The following is an 18,684-nucleotide window of genomic DNA, read 5'->3' on the forward strand; positions in this document are numbered from 1 at the left end:
ATTTGTACTAATTTCATATTAAGAATACATGAGAAGTTCAGGAACAGTGGCTCACACCTGTAATCCCAGAACTTTGGGAGGCCAAGGCAGGCAGATCACTTCAGGTCAGGAGTTCAAGACCAGCCTGGCCAACATGGTGGAACCCAGTCTCTACTAAAAATACAAAAGTTAGCTGGGCATGGTGGTGGGCACCTGTAATACCAGCTACTAGGGAGGCTGAGGCAGGAGAATCGCTTGAACCCAGGAGGTAGAGGTTGCAGTGAGCTGAGATCACACCACTGCACTCCAGCCTGGGTGACAGAACAAGACTCTGTCTCAAAAAAAATAAATAAAATAAATGAGGCCAGGTGCGGTGGCTCACACCTGTAATCCCAGCACTTTAGGAAGCTGACATGGGTGGATCACCTGAGGTCAGGGGTTGGAGACCAGCCTGACTAACATGGTGAAACCCCATCTCTACTAAAAATACAAAAAAATTAGCTGGGCATGGTGGCACGTGCCTGTAATCCCAGCTACTTGGAAGGCTGAGGCAGGAGAATCTCTTGAACCCAGGAGGCAGAGGTTGCGGTGAGCCAAGATCGCACCATTGCAGTCCAGTCCAGCCTGGGCAACAAGAGCAAAACTGCGTCTCAAAGAAAAAGAATAAATGAGGAAAAAACAAATGTTGTCCTGATTATCTGTAACTACAAAAGTCACATTTCCAAATGGAAAAAGTACAGCCTACATATCTAAAACTACAGGTAAACAAATTGCCTACTATGATATTTAACTCCTCAGCTCACATTTAAATTATTTTTATTCATTTACTTATTTTAAATTAAAGAATTTAAAATAACTAAGTAAGGAATCCTGTTTGGAACACCCTGCAGGTTCCTACTGAAATAAGCATTGTTCTGGGCATTTAATGTCCATTCATAAAAGCCTTTCAGTGTTCTTCTTCCAACATGAAGCCGACCTATAATTTAGTCAGATGCTGGGCAAAGATAGCACTTACTTTTTACTCCTTCAGATAATCAGGTTTCTTTTGAATCATTGATGCTGCATTAGCCAGAATCTAGAGGCATACTGTTTCTAATGACTACAGTAGATGATTGCAAAATATAAGCTTCTGAGTTTTTAAAACTGGATTATGTCTTGTAGAAGAAAGCTAATGTTTCTTTAATTAAGAGTTTCAAAGCAACAAAAGATTATATTTGATCAGCACCAAAAAGGCAGAAAGATCAAAGGCAATGAACAGGATACTAGGTATTTTAAATGGTTCTCTTACTCAGCAAAAGAAATGATAAACACACTTGCTATATAGTAGCTACTGCACTTAAGGTGAATTGAAGACAAATGGCTTAAATTTCAAAAACAGGCTGGGTGCGGTGGCTCTCGCCTGTAATCCCAGCACTTTGGGAGGCTGAGGTGGGCAGATCACTTGAGGTCAGGAGTTTGAGACCAGCCTGGGTAACATGGCGAAACCTCGTCTCTACTAAAAATAGAAAAATTAGCCAGGCATGGTGGCACATGCCTGTGGCCCCAGCTACTCAAAGGCTGAGACAGGAGAATCACTTGAACCTGGGAGGCAGAGGTTGCAGTGAGCTGAGATCACACCTCTGTACCCCAGCCTTGGTGACAGAGTGAGACTCTGTCTCAAAAAACCAACAAACAAAGAAGCCAGATGTGGTAGCAGGCACCTATAATCCCAGCTACTCGAGAGGCTGAGGCAGGAGAATCGCTTGAACCCGGGAGGTGGAGGTTGCATGAGCTGAGACCATGGGCCACTGCCACTGTACTCCAGCCTGGGCAACATAGTGAGACTCTGTCTCAAAACAAACAAACAAACAAACAAACAAAAATGGCCAAGCATGGTGGCTCATGCCTGTAATCCCAACACTTTGGGAGGCAGAGGCGGGCAGATCACTTGGGGTCGGAGTTCGATACCAACCTGGTATCGACAACATGGTGAAACCCTATCTCCACCAAAAAATACAAAAATTAGCTCAGTGTGGTGGCACACGCCTGTAGTCCCAGCTACTTGGGAGAATGAGGTGGGAGAATCACTTGAATCTGAGAGGTGGAGGTTGCAGTGAGCTGCATGGCCAACACAGTGAAATCCCGTCTCCCCCCAAAAATACAAAAATTAGCTGGGTGTGGTGGCACATGCCTGTAGTCCCAGCTACTTGGGAGAATGAGGTGTGAGAATCACTTGAACCCAGGAGGCAGAGATTGTAGTGAGCTGAGATCACGCCACTGCATTCCAGCCTGGGAGACAGAGTGAGACCCTGTCTCAAAAAATAAAAAAATAGGCCGGGCACGGAGGCTCACGCCTGTAATCCCAGCACTTTGGGAGATCAAGGTGGGCAGATCACTTGAGGTCAGGAGTTCCTGACCAGCCTGGCCAACATGGTGAAACCCCGTCTCTACTAAAAGTACAAAAATTAGCCAGGCATGGTAGCATGTGCCTGTAATCCCAGTTACTCAGGAGGCTGAGGCAGAAGAATCTCTTAAACTCGGGAGGCAGAGGTTGCAGTGAGCCGAGATTGTGAGACTCCGTCTCAAAATAAATAAATAAATAAATAAATAAATAAATAAATAAATAAATAAGCTTGCTTTCCTCATACATATTTACAGCATTTCCACTTGAACAATTCAATTTTCTAGTGTTCTGAACAATAGCAGAGGTATAGGGAAACAATATGGAGAGCAAAGGTTACAGATTTCAAGAGTGAGCAAGCTATCTGCACACAAGTTCATAGCACTTCTTGAACAATCCAATACCCAGATATTATAAACAGCAGCAATATTCTCCCCTTCAAATATGCAATCTGACCCAAGTACATCAAATGGGAAAAAAAATGCATGCATGTATGTGTTCAGGAGGAGGGGAGGTGGTGTACACATGAGGGCTGAGGGTGGGGACAAGAGGGAGGAATTCTAATCATAAAATCACTACCTTCGAAAATAGGAAGACTGTATCTTACCATGGAGCATAAGAAGCAGCAATGAAGAAATAGATAACCATTCTATCACACATGTGAAAACAATGCTCCACTGTCCTAGTGAGGGGGAAAAAAAAGTAAATTTGTCAGAAAGTATTCAGATGGGAAGTACGGGTTATCACTCCACTATGTTGCAATTCCCATTCTTGTTCTAGTTCTCATGGCCTTTACACTTGTTCTTCCAAGGTTACACAGATTTTTGTTGCTGTTAATGTTATGAAGTCATGAGTAAAAGCTTTCTGTTATTTTTTAGGTTGCACATACAATAGATTCTCTCAGCATATATGAGACATAGGGACAGAGCCCCATGATAGTTAGAAAGCCTGAAGTGGTTAAAGCAAACAAACAAAATCTGTCTTTTTCTGATGTTTTCCATTTCTTTTGGATCCCCTCTAACAGAAAAATGAAGTTCCTGGAGGGGAGACCACCTCCCCGCAACCTGCCCCAGCTCCTATCAGTGCAGGGCAAAGTCCTGATGTTCAGTAAACACTCCCTGAGCTGAAATAACATTCTTTGTGTCTTTTTAGAATGTATTTACAGTTTTTACTTCAAATATCCTGGTGTGGACAGTAAACAGTAATAAAGGAAATTCAGAAACTAACTTAGGAAAAACAGTAACAAAAACAAAAAATGGCACATTTACTACAAAAGCATAGCCACCTGTATTTCTAAGCAAGTTCCTCCTTCCAAAACTGAAAAGTCAGAGGTATATGTACAAAGAGTTTGGTTCACTGAGGTCTATTCATAAAATGGATTAGATGGAATTTGCCCTTTACTGAGGTAATTTAAAAGTACAAATTTGTAATATCATCTTGAATCTATTTTCAGTGTCCAAGCAGGTATAACTATAATTTGAGGGAACGCTAGTATTAGACTTTCCTCCCCCTACACGTAACATTGACCAAAGCAAACTAATAAAGACTTGTGTGAGTAAGTGAAAAAACATACCCCATAAAGCCTGGGCATGGTGGCTCACAGCAATAATCACAGCACTTTGGGAGGCTGAGGCAGGTGGATCACTTGAGGTCAGGAATTTGAGACCGGCCTGGCCAACACGGTGAAACACTGTCTCTACTAAAAATACAAAAATTAGCCAGGTGTGGTGGCGCACGCCTGTAGTCCAAGCTACTCGGATGGCTGAAGCACAAGAATCACTTGAACCCAGGAGGCGGAGGTGGCAGTGAGCTGAGATCGCACCACTGCACTCCAGTCTGGGCAACAGAGTGATAGTCTGTCTCAAAAAAAACAAAAATGTATTCCATAAATATATATACCTACCATGTATCCACAAAAATTAAAAATAAGAAAAAAGTTTTAAAGGAATGAAAAATACATTTGTGAGAAAGAATGGGTTTCAGTCTACTAGTCATCAGAAGCTATAGCATACCCATAGATGATACTTTACGCCATAGGTCTAAAGAAGCAAACATTACGTCAATGCTTTTCAAACTTGACTGCATATCATCCCCTGGGGAGCTTACAAAATACAGTGATGGCCTCCAGTTCAGAAGACTCTGAAGGGCTAGGAGGTGAGATAGAGGGTGGAGGAAGGAGAAGAATAAGTTTTTAAAACTCCTTGGATGACTGTGATTTCTAGCAAGGTTTTGGGCCTTTCTAATTCTGTTTTCTAGATTGTTATACGCTGTTAGAGTAGGTAGACAACAGACCTGGAATCTTATCCAAGATCTGCCACCGACCTCTCTGACTCTCACTTACCTCATAGGTAAAGTGGAAATAAGATCTTTCTCATGGAGTATGTGTGAACATTAAATGAGATAATGTAGGCCACATATCTAGCATAGTACCTAGCACACAGGAGCACCTACCACATAATAAATGCGAATTCCCTTCTCACTTTTACTTAAATAAGGCTTTTTTGATATTTAGAAATTTTAATGAGGAGCAAAAATCTACACATGGCATATGATTCTAGCAATGCTATTCAAAGTTAAAGAGAATCTAGTTTCTATTACACCTCTGGCAGGGAGACCCAGAATACTGAAGTAGGTACCTACAACTTTTTATTGATCCAGAATCTAGACAGCAAAGCCAAGTTTGCTGAAACAACCACAAGCACTAAATTGTGCCAAGAAGGTAATATAGTACTTTGCATCTAAACTGGCCTCTGGGCGCTGCGACAGTGTGTCCTAAGGAGCCAGGACAGGCACTTTTGTGGTTCTCTTGTGAGTGTGTCCCAGAGTGCCCTTGTGATTCAATGCTGTGGTTTTATTTTAAGCCCAGGAAACTGTCACCTTACAGGAAAAGGTAGCAGACTGCAAGCTATATGCAATATTGTAAAAGATATGGTGAAAAAAACTAGGACTTGGAGTCAGAGGTCTTGGAATAATCAGATTTTGCCAGTTTCACTGACTCAGACAAGTCAGGCCACTTCTCTGAGCCTCAGTTCCCCCAAATAAAAATGAAGTGATTTGAATTAGATGATTTCTAAAGATCCTCCCAGCTCTAAAACTCTAGGATTCTGCATGTGAGGAAACCAGTAATCATCTCATAAATCTCAAATCCTGCTTGTAAAAGGAGCATATCTTTTAAATATCAGATTGTTTGAATAGTTTGAGTTTTTTTTGGACGTTCTTTAAAACCAAAAGGCATATTCGAGTATTTCTTTAAATTGCTCATAGTCTGCTCTGAAACTTCCTTTTTTGAAAAGAAGTTTTGCCCTTTAGGGTTGTGCAGAATCCATTTCACAAGCAAACCATTCCCACCTAAATGGTGTGGTGCTCCAAAATCAATCCTTCACTCAGAGGAGGAAAGCGTTTACGTTCTTCTCATTGGCAGGCCAAGAGCTATAGTATTGTTTTGAAAGTGCTTGACTATTAATAGCAAAATACGTGAACTCTGTTTGAATAATATACACAAGACTTAATTCTGAAAGCTAAACTTTGCAAAATGGTAAACGCAAACTATAAGTATACCTTCACACCTCACACACTCATAGGGTCTTTTGTAATTTTCAAGTTATTTTCAAGTACCTTATCTCATTCACCTATCACACTGACTGTGTGACTCAGGTATTATTATTCTCATTTTAGTGATACAGATACTGAGGCTCCACAAGGTCGTGATTTACCCAAAATTAAAGAGCAGGGCTGGGCCTCAAAGCCTGCCTGCTGACTCCAAGCTCAGTGTGCTTTGTCACTACCCCATAGCTGCTGCTCTCATCATATCCTTAGTGTGCTTGATAGTATTGGAAAATAGCTCTCAGGTTTTTAAGTGGTAAGTCCTGGGGAATCAGTTAGGTTTTGTTTGGGGTTACTGAGCAAAGGCCTACCTTTTTAGATGCCTACTGGGGAGGAGTCCTAAAACTTCATCCAGTCCAAAGAACAAGTCCTGAATAATGGGATAGTATTCTAGTCTACAAGGCAGAAAAATTCTACTCTTTGCCCTACTTGACTAAAGCATGCCAGCTTGGGAGGGTACCAAACACGTTGAGTCAACTATTTGGATCTGTTGAAACAGCATGCCATCCACTGTACCTTAAGTGGCTCTTTTTCCATGATACAATGTGAAATACTGTAGAAACGATGAAGAGGGCACAGAGTCCCATTCCATAAATCCATGCTGTTATCTTTTCCCAGCAGTCATCAGACAGCCGATGGAGGAGGGCACTGCCCACGATGGCCGGAACAATGAGGAACTGAGGGAAAGATAAAGAATGGTGAATGGAATATTCTGGCTTTTATGGAATTGAGTCTAAAAATACAGAGGTTTACCAGGAACAATTTTAGTAAAATAATCTTAGAGCAAGTATTTGTCTCTCCTGGATAATCATAACGAGAGCCAGATGAAGTTAGCTGCTACACTGGAAAGCAGGTAATACCACTCAGGGTCCAGGAATTGTGCCAACCAGTGGGGATACAATTAAGCCATCAAGGATGCAACATCATTCAGCTGTTGCAAAACAGATGTTTTTTTTTATCCTAATTACATTAAATAAGGACATGTTTCATTCTACTTTATAATCTGATTTAGAGTAATTACTTAAAATATTCAAATGCCAAGCAGGAAGGGTGTGGTAGCTCATGACTGTAATCCCAGCACTTTGGGAGGCTGAGGCAGGAGAATCCCTTGAGCCCTGGAGTTCCAGACCAGCCTGGGCAACACAGCAAGACTCTGTATCTACAAAAATTTAAAAAATTCGCCAGGCATGGTGGCAAACACCTGTAGTCCCAGCTATTTGGCAGGCTGAGGTGGGAAGACTGCTTGGGCCTGAAAGGTTGAGGCTACAGTGAGCCATGATTGTACCACTGAACTCCAACCTGGGAGGCAGAGTGAGACCCCATTTCAAAAAACAGCCAAGCATATACTCAGATTTTTCAGGGAGGTCCTCATTTTAAAATATCTGTCCTATTGCAATTGAAATCTCAATATTTCAGGACAGGATAATTGAACAAATCAAGTAATAGGTATTATAATGTACATAGCAACACACACATACAAAAAGTCAATTGTTGAAGTTATATACCCTGATTTTCAGTTTGGATCTGTACATTCCACCAATTTGAGAGCTACTGCAGAATGTAAGAGTTTTGGGGTCACTTCATTTTTAACAGAGCCTTTTAAGTAAGCAAGAGCAAACCATTTCCAAGGCCCACCTATTCAAAAAATCTTGAGAATTTTAGAGAGAATTTTGCTTTCTGCATCATATTTCATAGTCCACATGGTCACAAACTTTAATGTCTAGTCATATGTGTATGACTATGACTAGTAAACATCTTATAATGACAGAAGCTCCCAGGAGAATAAACTACTTTATTAGATATTAGAATAAGCGTACTTGACAAAGAATACAAATGTTAGCAATTTGCTTATCTTTTTTCTCCCCAAACCTACATTTGTCATCTTGCAACAGACTATTAAATCCCCTAGATGAGACTGGCATGAGTTTTTCAGATGCTGAAGTTTTCGTTGGCCCAAGCAAAATTAGAACATTAAATACAATTGCATCTCCTCCGGGAAGCAATGGCCACTGTAGGGGTGAGAGTCTATGGCTCGCCTTCCTATTTCAGAGGATTTAAGTACATTTAAGTACAATAAAGTTTTTCATAAAACAAAATGTATTTCATTTAAAGGAATGCCCTTTATCTTGAGATCATGTCCTTTCTACTTTTCATGTTAAAGTATCTTCTCTTCAATGAAATGATGACAATAGGGGTGTTTTGTCTGTGTTAGAAATATTACTGGTCCCTGAAATCCAAAAATTCAAGATATGGTTTAATAAGATTATATTTTCTGTTCTAAAAAAATTAATATGGGGGTTTTGTCAGGTCTCCCTTAAGTTTACACAAGTGTTCCTTAACCTGTGACACGCTCAGAAGAGACAAGTTAAGGTTTATTCAGGTTCATCCTGAGTAAATATTATTCCTAAAGGTAAGCTGTGTGTTTCAACATCTGAACCATTGTATTGTAGCAACAGTGTCTACCACAGTTAAACTAGCCTGTTCCAAACACTCATTGTTAAAGAAGTAAACTGGTCTTTTCTCTATTTCTTGTTTTCAGACTGTATCCCAGCCACTATTTTTCCCTCAACGTCACTAAATGCAAGGGAATAATGAAACCACAGGTAAAGTAAAAAATTTATAATGACATAAGAAATGCCATTAATGTCACATTAACAGGAAAACTGAAAATACATACATATTCACAAACACCCCCAACACAGAGACACACACATACACACACACACACACACAAAGAAATGCACCGAAGTGTTAACAGTTTATTTCTGGTTAGTTTTGTTTTTCTTATATATTTTTCAGTATTTTTAAAGTTTCTTATAATAAGCATGTTTTGCTTTTACAAAGCAGAAAAAAATTAACAAAAAATTTAGGGATCACATCGGCTTTTTCTTCACCAATATGGAATAACATCTCCTCTGGGAAGCAATGGCCACTGCAGGGGTGGGAGGCTATGGCTCCCCTCCCCATTTCAGAGGATCACTTAATTTTAAAAAGCATCTTTTTCAACAAACTGTGAACTCTCTTTGCCAAATGAACACAGTTGATTGTCTTGAAAAGGCGATTCATTTCATTCTAGGGGTGACAGTCTTCATAAATAGGTGTCTTTGGTTTTTCTATAACTAGGGTACATACTATTATTATTCCTTTAAAGAATATCTTGTTGGAGAAAGCGAATCCAGGACAGAGCTGACTGTAGGTTAGAACACACAAAGCATTCTACATGCTTACATAGTTTCTGGTGACACGACCCAGAACTGATTTCCTGGTAGATAAGGTCACAGATGGGTAAATCCAACTAATTGTGCTGAGGTTACTAGAGATAACTACCCTTTCCTCCCGCCAAAGCCCCGTGGAAAGGATGGCAATGGTGGAAAACTTGTACTCACTGCGTGTGTGTAACAGTTAGCAGCATGTTCATAGCAAGTTGGCTTGTAGCGGCCATTGGCTGGAGCTCGATGGTTCATGAACCTGTAAAAACAAAAAGAACATCATGTAAGAAAAACTCAAAGTGTGTGAAGAACAATGAGGAAACCCACCAGTGGGTCTGTGGTCTATTCTACGCAAAGAAGTGACTGGTGGAAATACCCAGTTGCGGTAATAAAGCCAAAGCCACTAAAGAGGAGTAAACTGAGCCAATAGCAATGATCCTTAAGCAAATACCCTAGTTTATTAGATTAAGCCTTCTTCCAGTTTATTCGAAAGAAAAACCTTCCATAACCAAAAGCAAACTTCTACAACCAAAAGCAAAGAGAAACCATATCCAACCCTTCAACTGGAACCCTCCTCCTCCATTCACACACACACACACACACACACACACACACACACACACACACACGGTACAACTAGAAAAAACGAATTTTTCTAAATTTTATTGTCATTTAGTGAAAAGGGATACACTACATTTGAAAAACAAAGTTTCTATTTTCTCTCTTAAAATTTATAAAGCTTTATATAGGCACATCTTTAAACCCTACATCCCATGATTAACAGGCCTGTCCCACTAGTTTCCCTATATTGTATTACCAGACAGCTTAAATAAATGACACCTGGCTACCTCTAGGCAACTTAAAACCGGAGGTATGTTTTCACCTTTGTTCTTCCTGAAATCAAAAAGTCTGCTTCAAAAACCAAACACATGACTACTACCTGATTCTTTTGGCTATAAAATTCATATATACACACAAATGTGTGTACGTATCTAAATATCAAAATCTTTTACATATATAGACATATGCCCATATTCCGCACTTCCCTTTAGGCTAACTTTGTGACCATCAGTAGTACAGAGAAAAGCATGAATACCACAGAACCTAAAGAGAGGATAGCATTCTTCCATTTTAGTATGCTGAGTGAGGATGCCCTCCCCACCAAAAACCCAACCCATACCCACAACAGGTTTCATGAGGGACTCTGGATTAGTCTAATTAATCCTTTTTTTCTCAGGAGAGAAAAAAGCAGCTGTCTGAATAAAAGAAGAAAGAGGTAGATGCACAGAAACAGACGGACGTAAAAAAAAAAAAAATTCAACAGCATTCAGGTTGCAGAGGTCCACTGCACTCCTGTGCTTAAGAGTCTGTAAGACGTCAGTCAACAGGCTTTGCACAATAAATCATCCTTTTGCTCAAGCTAGTTTAAAGAAGTGTGAATGGGGGTTGGGGGTTGGTATTTTGTGCCACTAATGAGTTCTAACTACTCATTACCTTATTCATACACAAAATAAAAAATGGTACAGGGCTGAACCAAATAAATGGTAGAACCAAGTTGCCAAAAATTGGCTAAAACGCATGACCAAGCCATTTTAGAGAGTGCCAAGTTTATTAATAAAAGACCAGCCAATACTCTCTCCCTGAGTTAGGAAGAGCCTGTTATCGTTAGATCAAATAAATAAAAATAAAGTGGCAGCCACTATTAACACAATACAGATAGTTCAGGTGGAAAATCCACTGGGGAATGAATTTGGGACAGTGAAGATATTTCACTTGGCCCACTGATGGGTTAAGATATTTAACTAGTGTACAAAATATGTACTTACTGAGTATAATCTACCAGATGGTTTGAAAACCAACTGTTAAAGAGAAATATACAGTTAGTAGCTTCAAAATTTATCCAAGCTATTCTCAAATATAGTTAACTATTATTAAGCATCATCTTTTCTCCCCTGATAATATTTTAAATAATTTTACTAATTTCCTAAGGGACAAGAGTGTTGCTATACAGCTCTTATTAGCAAAAAAGAAAATAATTACACTCTTGGGAAGAATGCTTTAAAAGTGTCCCAAGAATTGGACGATATACCACATCATTGTCCTGAGACATAACAACAGAGCTATAAGTAGCATACCCTATTAGGAATTTTCAAGGCTAAAGAGCAAGGCCCCAAGATGGCTGTAGTTAGATGAAATTGAATGTGCTCTGTGTAGGGTGCAGTAAGTAGGATTTGTCTACCCACCACCAGGCTGCAGACTAAAATAGCAATTTATATCTCTGGCAGCCCAATCTAAAAATAGTCAAGCCATTACCCAGCAACAGGGATAGACTTTCACATTTTCTCCTAAAAACAAATAAACTGGATGGCCATGTTTGTGACAGCTTAGTCCCTGATCACCTGGAATAATTCACATTAAAAAATAAAAGTAGAAAGTTATACAGAAAAATATCCCACCCATGGTGACTTAAGGCACTCTATCCTGATGCACAGGGCAAGACACGGGCAATAGGGAAAGATAAGGGTAACTATCCTGGAAGCAATTCTCTAAATCTGGGGCTCAGTAGGATAGACAGCATAATTGTTCTGCTGGGAAAGTACAATACAATTTTCCCATTTCTCTCTAACCTGCCAGGGTGCAATCAAGCCTCCTCCACAGCCTCCTGAAGAAATCACTCCTAAGACCTAAATGGAAAAGCAGATGTAAAATGTAAATCAACTCCCACACTCTGGCCTTCATCTCTTCCCCGAAAAAAGAATGGGAAAGGTTCAAGTGCTGGTTATGGAAAACAGCATCCATTTATGGAAGACATCTCTATTTAAAGCGGAGTGGCCCTAATGGTTACTCAATGCTTGAGTAACCAACAAGCTCTAGAGGGTTTGAAGGAAGGTGATTCAGTCCTGGGAGTGGGAGCTGCACTTAATAAAGCTACTAGTTAGGCAGAGTTTTTTAACTCATTCCTTCACTTTCTCTTTCAAAACTCTCCTGCCTTCCCCCTTGCCCAACATTCTTATCACCTCCTCCTTCCCCCATACCCCTCTCCCATGCCATGACAGAATTTCAAAACCATGGAGGGAAAGAACAGATCAGAGACCTGGGAACACTCCTTAGCACACCAACACACTTTAAATTCAACCTAAAGCACTGTGCCCACTAAGTAGATCTGCAACCCACCAGCAGATCTCAGAGGCTGATCTCAGTAGATCAAATCCCACAAGTGTTCCTCATTCTCCGAGTGCAAGTACCATCAACACTACCTTCAAAATATATTTCAAATAAGTCCACCTCATCACTTGAGGTCAGGAGTTCAAGACCAGCCTGGCCAACATAGAGAAACTCCATCTCTACAAAAATACAAAAATTAGCCTGGTGTGGTGGTGTGCACCTGTAATCCCAGCTCCGCATCTCCTACCTTAAATAAAGACCTAACATCTCAGGTCTGTACAAATACAAAGTCTCTTAACTAGTCTTCCTGCTTGACCCAGTACAGACTCTCTTCTTTACATAGCAGCTACAGTTTTCCATTAGAAACAGATGAGGGGCTGGGCATGGTGGCTCACACCTGTAATCCCAGCACTTTTGGGGAGCTGAGGCGGGAGGTTGCTTGAGCCCAAGAGTTTGAGACCAGCCTAGGCGGTATAGTGAGATCCCATCTCTACACACACAACAAAAAGGTAAAAATTAGCCAGATGTGGTAGTGTATGCCTGTAGCCCCAGCTACTTCTGACTGAGGTAGAAGGACTGCTTGAGCCTCGGAGGTCAAGGCTGCAACAGTGAGTTGTGATGGCACCACTGCACTCCAGTCTGGGTGACAGAACAAGACCCTGTCTCAAAAACAAACAACAACAAAAAACCCAGATCACATCACACACCCCAATCCCAGCTTAAAGTCTGCCTCTGGCTTCCCAAAGTGCTTACGATAGCACTGTAACACAGTGTTCAGAGGCCCACAAGCCCTGAGTGGTCTGGGCCTCACTACCCCTCCAGTCTCAGGGTGGCATCTTTCTCTCTCTCCATCCTCTGGCTATACCACCTCCTTTCTGCTCCTTAAACACATCAAGGTTGTGTCTGCCTCCGGGCATGTGTACTTGCTGTTTACTTCTGTCTAGGATATTCTCCAGAATGCTCAGCTCTCTTCTCATCCTTTCAGCTCAGCTCAGATGTCACCTCCTCAAGAGAGGTTTTCCAGACTATCCTAACTGAAGTATCATTTCAACCCTCCCCATCCAACCAGAGCCCTATGTCACAATTGGTAAGACTTTGATTTGTTTTAGCTTATTTTTTATTTCATCTTTTCCCACTGTAGTGTGAATTCCACGAAGGCTGTCTTGTTCACCTTTCCATTACCAAACTGAAGTACAATGCCCAGCTTATTGCTAGAGCTTAATAATTGTTGAATGAATAGAAAGACATTCCAGCTACTGCTGAACTATTTTGTCTTAACAAAGATATCCCATAGTCAATTAGCTTTACTGTGGACACAGCAGGTTCTGTAAGTAAGAGAAACAGGCAGCCTTGGAACCAAGAGAACCCCGAATCTCACACACACACACAAACACTTAAAATCCAAGACAGTGGATATTCCAAGGGCCCCTTCAACATCATTTATGTTGCAACGTATAAGTGGACCCCTCTTACTATTAGCTCCCCTTTATGACTGAGCGTATTTGTTCAGGAAAAGTGTCTACTGTCAATAGTGCCAATCTTGACTTAATTATTAAATAAAGGAAGATGGCATATATAAGGAGACTACCTCATGCCTATGATTTAGTGCTTTAAGAACATGGGAAAAAAGACAATAGGTAGCCCTGTAAGACTTCTAATACTGTAGATTAAAATGCTTTCCCACATATCCAGTTTTGAAGCTAGCTGCATGATCATGAGGTTGGGGCTGAGGAAAAGGGCTTCTTTTTCCTTGGATTTTTGGTTGCAAGACTGTTGAAATGAGTACACACCAACAAGAAGATACAGTAGAGCTCTGTGGATCTTATGCCTATAAGATCTGTGTGCCCACACACAGATGTGGTGTGGGCAGAGAGTTAAGAGAGAGAAAGAGGTAAGCTAGCAGCATGCCTGGTTGAGAGACAGACATGAAGTTGAACTCTTGGGTCTACCCCTTCCTAGCTGTGTGACTATGGGCAAGTTCCCTTTCATTCTCTAAACCTATTTACTCTTCTATTAAATGGGTATAACATTTATGTCTTCCAGAGTTATAGTTGAGGATGAGTAATATACAAGCGCCCAGCCAGTGCCTGGCATAGATAAACGGCACTCAACAAATATTAGCAGTTATTGCCATCAATCAGAGATGCTATGAAGGGGAGAGGATGACTTTGTGTTTGTCTATGTGTGTGTAGGTATCTTGGGGATACTCAAGTGTGAAACATAAAATAAGGAAGATAAAATATGCCTCTGTGTTCCAGTGGAATTTTTCACATCCTAAGTTTGTTAAGAAGCCATCATTGCATAAACCCTCCTCATGCTCCTCCATCCAGTCCCAATAAATCTATCAGGAGGGAGGAAGCATGTCTCCCTTCAGAGACAGTGTGTCTCTCCCTCCAGTTCCTTTGCAATTTACCTACCTGGGAATGCTCAGAAAGATATATCATGAACACAGCATTAAAAGATGCAGAATAGTACTCTCAGCATTTTAATGTGTGAACCACAAAAATCAGGACATTCTCATTATATTACTTTTTGTTTACAGGCTTTATTTCCAAGTTAAAATTGATGCTTAGAAATATGTTTCCAACCTAGCTTATGATAGAAAACCAAGAAATTATGAGTTCACACAAATCTTCAAAGAAAATCAGGGTAGATCTAGATGTCATCAAGAAAGAAACTGTTAAATATCCATTGAGAAACCCACAAGCCCCCAAGAAAATTACAGTCTATGCCACACCAAAAGAAAATACCTGTATTTTTAGTTTTTAAGTGAATAATAGCGCAAAAATCACATTACAACTGTGCTAATAAGGAATGGAGAGATCAGTGTCCAGCAAAAATAATTAAAAAGTCAGTTCAATAAGCTGAGAGGGTAGCATCCTAAATGAAGTTGTTGTTGTTGTTGTTTTAACAGTTTTAACGTTTGTGCAACAAATAATTGAACAGGGTTTGTTTGTTTTCTTTTTAGAGAATCCAAAGGTATAGGTAAGAATGACAAACTCTTAATCAAACAAGGAAGGGGCAATTTCACAGAATATTGCCACTGTTCTCTGAAAACAGGAAGAGCACAGACGTGTAGAGAAGTAAAACCAAATCAAACCGCATGCACAGGGCTTCACTGATCATGACTGGAGTGCATGTTACATTCTCTCTAAAAGCCCCTCCGGTCTTCATTTCTGACATCAGGTTCTAAAGTCAGAACACTACGGTTCCATTTTGCCCTTAGACACACCGGTATGAAGTTCCACTGGGGGAACAGTGCCAGGCATTCAACACCCTGACTGATAAGCAATATATTCAGAAGTCAATCCAAGTCTTCAAGCTGATCCCCTTCCTGGTGGCCCAGACCATGGCAACTCTTCTGTGCATTTGTTGCCTCTTTTACCCTTTGGGACTGGGGGAGGAATGAGATGGGTGAGAGGGCAGTGAGGGCATGGAGATTGGAAAGAAAAAAAAAATGTGTACTTTAAAATTCTGAAATAAAAGGTAGTGTCTAAAAACTCAACAACCTTCTTGGAAGATTTCATGCATTTCTTAAAATTTCCCCTGTCACTGCACCCCCAGCAAACCTGCTGGTGGTGAAGGTCCGGGAATTCACACAAAGGGATGCAGAGTTACCATATGCCCTGGAGAGGTGAACTTTCACCCACTTAAACAGAAAAGAAAAGCCCGGAGTTCCTCTCAGAGTCATGGGCTAACATCCATCCATTGTTAGACGGTGGAGCCCCAGAGGGGAGTAAGGCCACGGCGCCCCCCAGCCCGGCATTTCCACCAGCTCTACAGTGAATGAGCAGTCGGCCAGCCTTCCGGTGGCGCCTCCACGGTTCCTCCTCCTCGTTTCCTAACACCGGCGCCTCCACAGCAGGTCTCGCCACCCGAAAGCTAACATGCCCCTTCGCAGAGCCCAAAAATAGCACCGCCCTGGGACGTTCAGCTGGAGAACCAGCAAGGCCCCTACACGGCCAGGCAGGGCTAAGCTGGCGGAGCGTGCCTCAGTTTCCCTGTTGCTAGGGCCGTTCACAAAGCACCCAAAATGCCTAGCACCCCGCTTTACGACAAATCTCTCCGCAGGGCGCCACCCCGTTCCGCGCGCCCCGGGAGACCCCCCACCCTGGAGGTAAAGGGATGGAGGCCAAAGCCAGGTCGGAGGACTCGGGGGCGGTGCCCGGGGATGGGGTTCGGGTTCCCAGAGAGAGCCAGAGCCCAGCCTGTATGGGGGTCGGGAGGGTGAGCCCCAGGAGCAAAGGGATCCCCGGGAAGGAGGACAGGCTTGGAGTCCCGGGGCCGGGAATCCATCTGAGGTCCGCAGATCGCGAGGGGAGACCCGGGTGAGGCAGGAGCTCCCATCCTTGGAGGAAGGGGATCGCCCAGGGACAGCAGGGTGGGGAATCCCCAGGGAACTGATCCCTGGCCAAGGTGCGGGATCCACCCAGGATGAATCCAGGTGAGGAGCGGGGAGCCGTGCGCTTAACGGCGGGATTTGGGGACCCGCTTCTGACACGGGCAGCGGGACCGGGACGCCATCCCTCTCACCGCTGGAATCGATTCTTGAACCGCATTGATCCTCTGCTCCTCCTCGGGGGCCAGGAGCTCCGTCTCGTCAGCACCGGCGGCCGGGCGCGCGGCCCTCATGGGCTTGGGCTGCTCCGGAGGCCGCCTGCGTGTCCAGCGGAACCCTTCGGCCGGGTAGGGTCGAAGTGGGCCAGGCCGGGGGTCGGGACAGGGCTGGGGCCAGACCGGGCGGCTGGGGGCGGGAGGGAGGCCGCTTCAACGGCCCCAACACCTCCCGCCTCCCGCCTCCCGCCTCCCCGGCTCCTCCGCCCCGGGGCTCCTGCGCCCCGCCCCGGAGCCCGGCTCCGCCCCCGCCGGCTCTGTTCGCCTGCGTGCACCCGCGGTCGCCGGCGCGTCAGCGCGCCGGTCAGCCAATCGGCACCCCGAGCGGCGCGGCGGCTACGCTGCCATTCATTCCCGCCGGGCTCGGGCGGCGAGGCGGGGCCTCGCTGGGGAGGGGCGGGGCGAGGGGAAGGGGAGGAGCGCGGGAACGCGGCGCCCTTCTGTAAGAGACAAGTTGGAGAAGAGATCGAGGGAGGGAGAGAAGTGGTGAAGGAGGAGATGGACCAGGAAATCTTAAAAGCATTGTGAAGAAAATAGCAGCAAACAAGCAGCCCTACCTCATTCATTTTTTCTTCATCATTCATTTCTCTATCCCTCCTTTCATTTATTCCTTCATCATTTTGAGGGCCAGCTCCCGCGAGGCTATTGTGAGAGGATCCAGGGCAGAATGAAAAACCTGTCCTTGTCTGACCCGTGAGAGAGTTGAGGTCTCTGAGCGTCTTCTAACTCTGAGATTCAGTGAGATCCACAAAAGGAGGAATCCTCTGCAAGGATCCTTTTATGTTATCCTCCAGTTTATCTTTTATTTTATTTTATTTTTATCCAGGCAGCTTTCAAATAAACGAGTTGACTTGAATCAGGGTCCTGTCGCTAAACCTAAACTCAGAGGGCTTCCTGGAAGAGAAGTTCAAATAAAAATGAATGAATGGGCCAGGTGCTGTGGTTCATGCCTGTAATCCCAGCACTTTGGGAAGCCAAGGTGGGCGGATCACCTGAGGTCAGGAGTTCGAGACCAGCCTGGCCAACTTGGTGAAACCTTGTCTCTACTAAAAATACAAAAATTAGCCGGGCATGGTGGCGGGCTCCTGTAATCCCAGCTACTCGGGGGGCTGAGATGGGAGAATCACTTGAACTTGGGAGGCAGAGGTTGCAGTGAGCCGAGATTGCGCCACTGCATTCCAGCCTGGGTGACAGAGTCAGACTCTGTCTCTCTCTCTCTCTCTCTCTCTCACGCACACACATACACACAGAATGAATGAATGGGTGATTTGTCGAGCCTTTCCAGGATCGCCGATGGAAGTTATATGTGTTCCCTTCCAGGTATCGTGTCCATACCCAGCCCCCAGCCTGCAGGCTAGAGACTCTGAAGTGCCATGAGGCCAGCCTGCTAGGAGTGCTCATTCGACCTACAGTGAAGCATTGGAAAGCCAGGGAATTCTGTCACCCATAATTCTAGTTCCCTTTCCTTGAACCTTCCAGAGAGGTGCTTTCCATGCTTCAATCTTCCCAAGAGCTCCTCCAGATGGGCATTATCCAACTTATTTTACAGATGAGGCTGAGGCTTATAGTGGTCAATAAACTTGCCAAAGGCAAAAGTAAGGCTCCTACCTACCTTTCGCTAACTTTAAAGACCCACCTCCTTTCAGTACGTCAGACTATCTCTCCCTGTTTTAAAGCAATACACTTCTCTAAAACAAAACAAACAAAACAAAACTTCATCTACCCGCACCCTCG

The 18,684-nt window shown here is 43.2% G+C and overlaps 1 protein-coding gene across 1 annotated transcript in view; it reads right to left on the reverse strand.

The window, feature by feature from the left end:
• MMD (monocyte to macrophage differentiation associated) overlaps positions 1-17,181 on the reverse strand; it is a 29,284-nt gene extending 12,103 nt beyond the window's left edge. Inside the window, exons 1-4 of the mRNA XM_511895.8 lie at positions 16,870-17,181; positions 9,349-9,430; positions 6,479-6,639; positions 2,967-3,041 (exon numbers count right to left, since the gene is read on the reverse strand). Of these exons, the coding sequence (XP_511895.1) occupies positions 2,967-3,041; positions 6,479-6,639; positions 9,349-9,430; positions 16,870-16,895 (344 nt within the window). The 5' untranslated portion in view covers positions 16,896-17,181. The remainder of the gene's footprint in view (positions 1-2,966; positions 3,042-6,478; positions 6,640-9,348; positions 9,431-16,869) is intronic.
• Positions 17,182-18,684: the final 1,503 nt, after the last annotated feature.

This window comes from Pan troglodytes, chromosome 19 (genome assembly GCF_028858775.2).
Source record: "Pan troglodytes isolate AG18354 chromosome 19, NHGRI_mPanTro3-v2.0_pri, whole genome shotgun sequence".
NCBI classification, from domain to species: Eukaryota; Metazoa; Chordata; class Mammalia; order Primates; family Hominidae; genus Pan; species Pan troglodytes.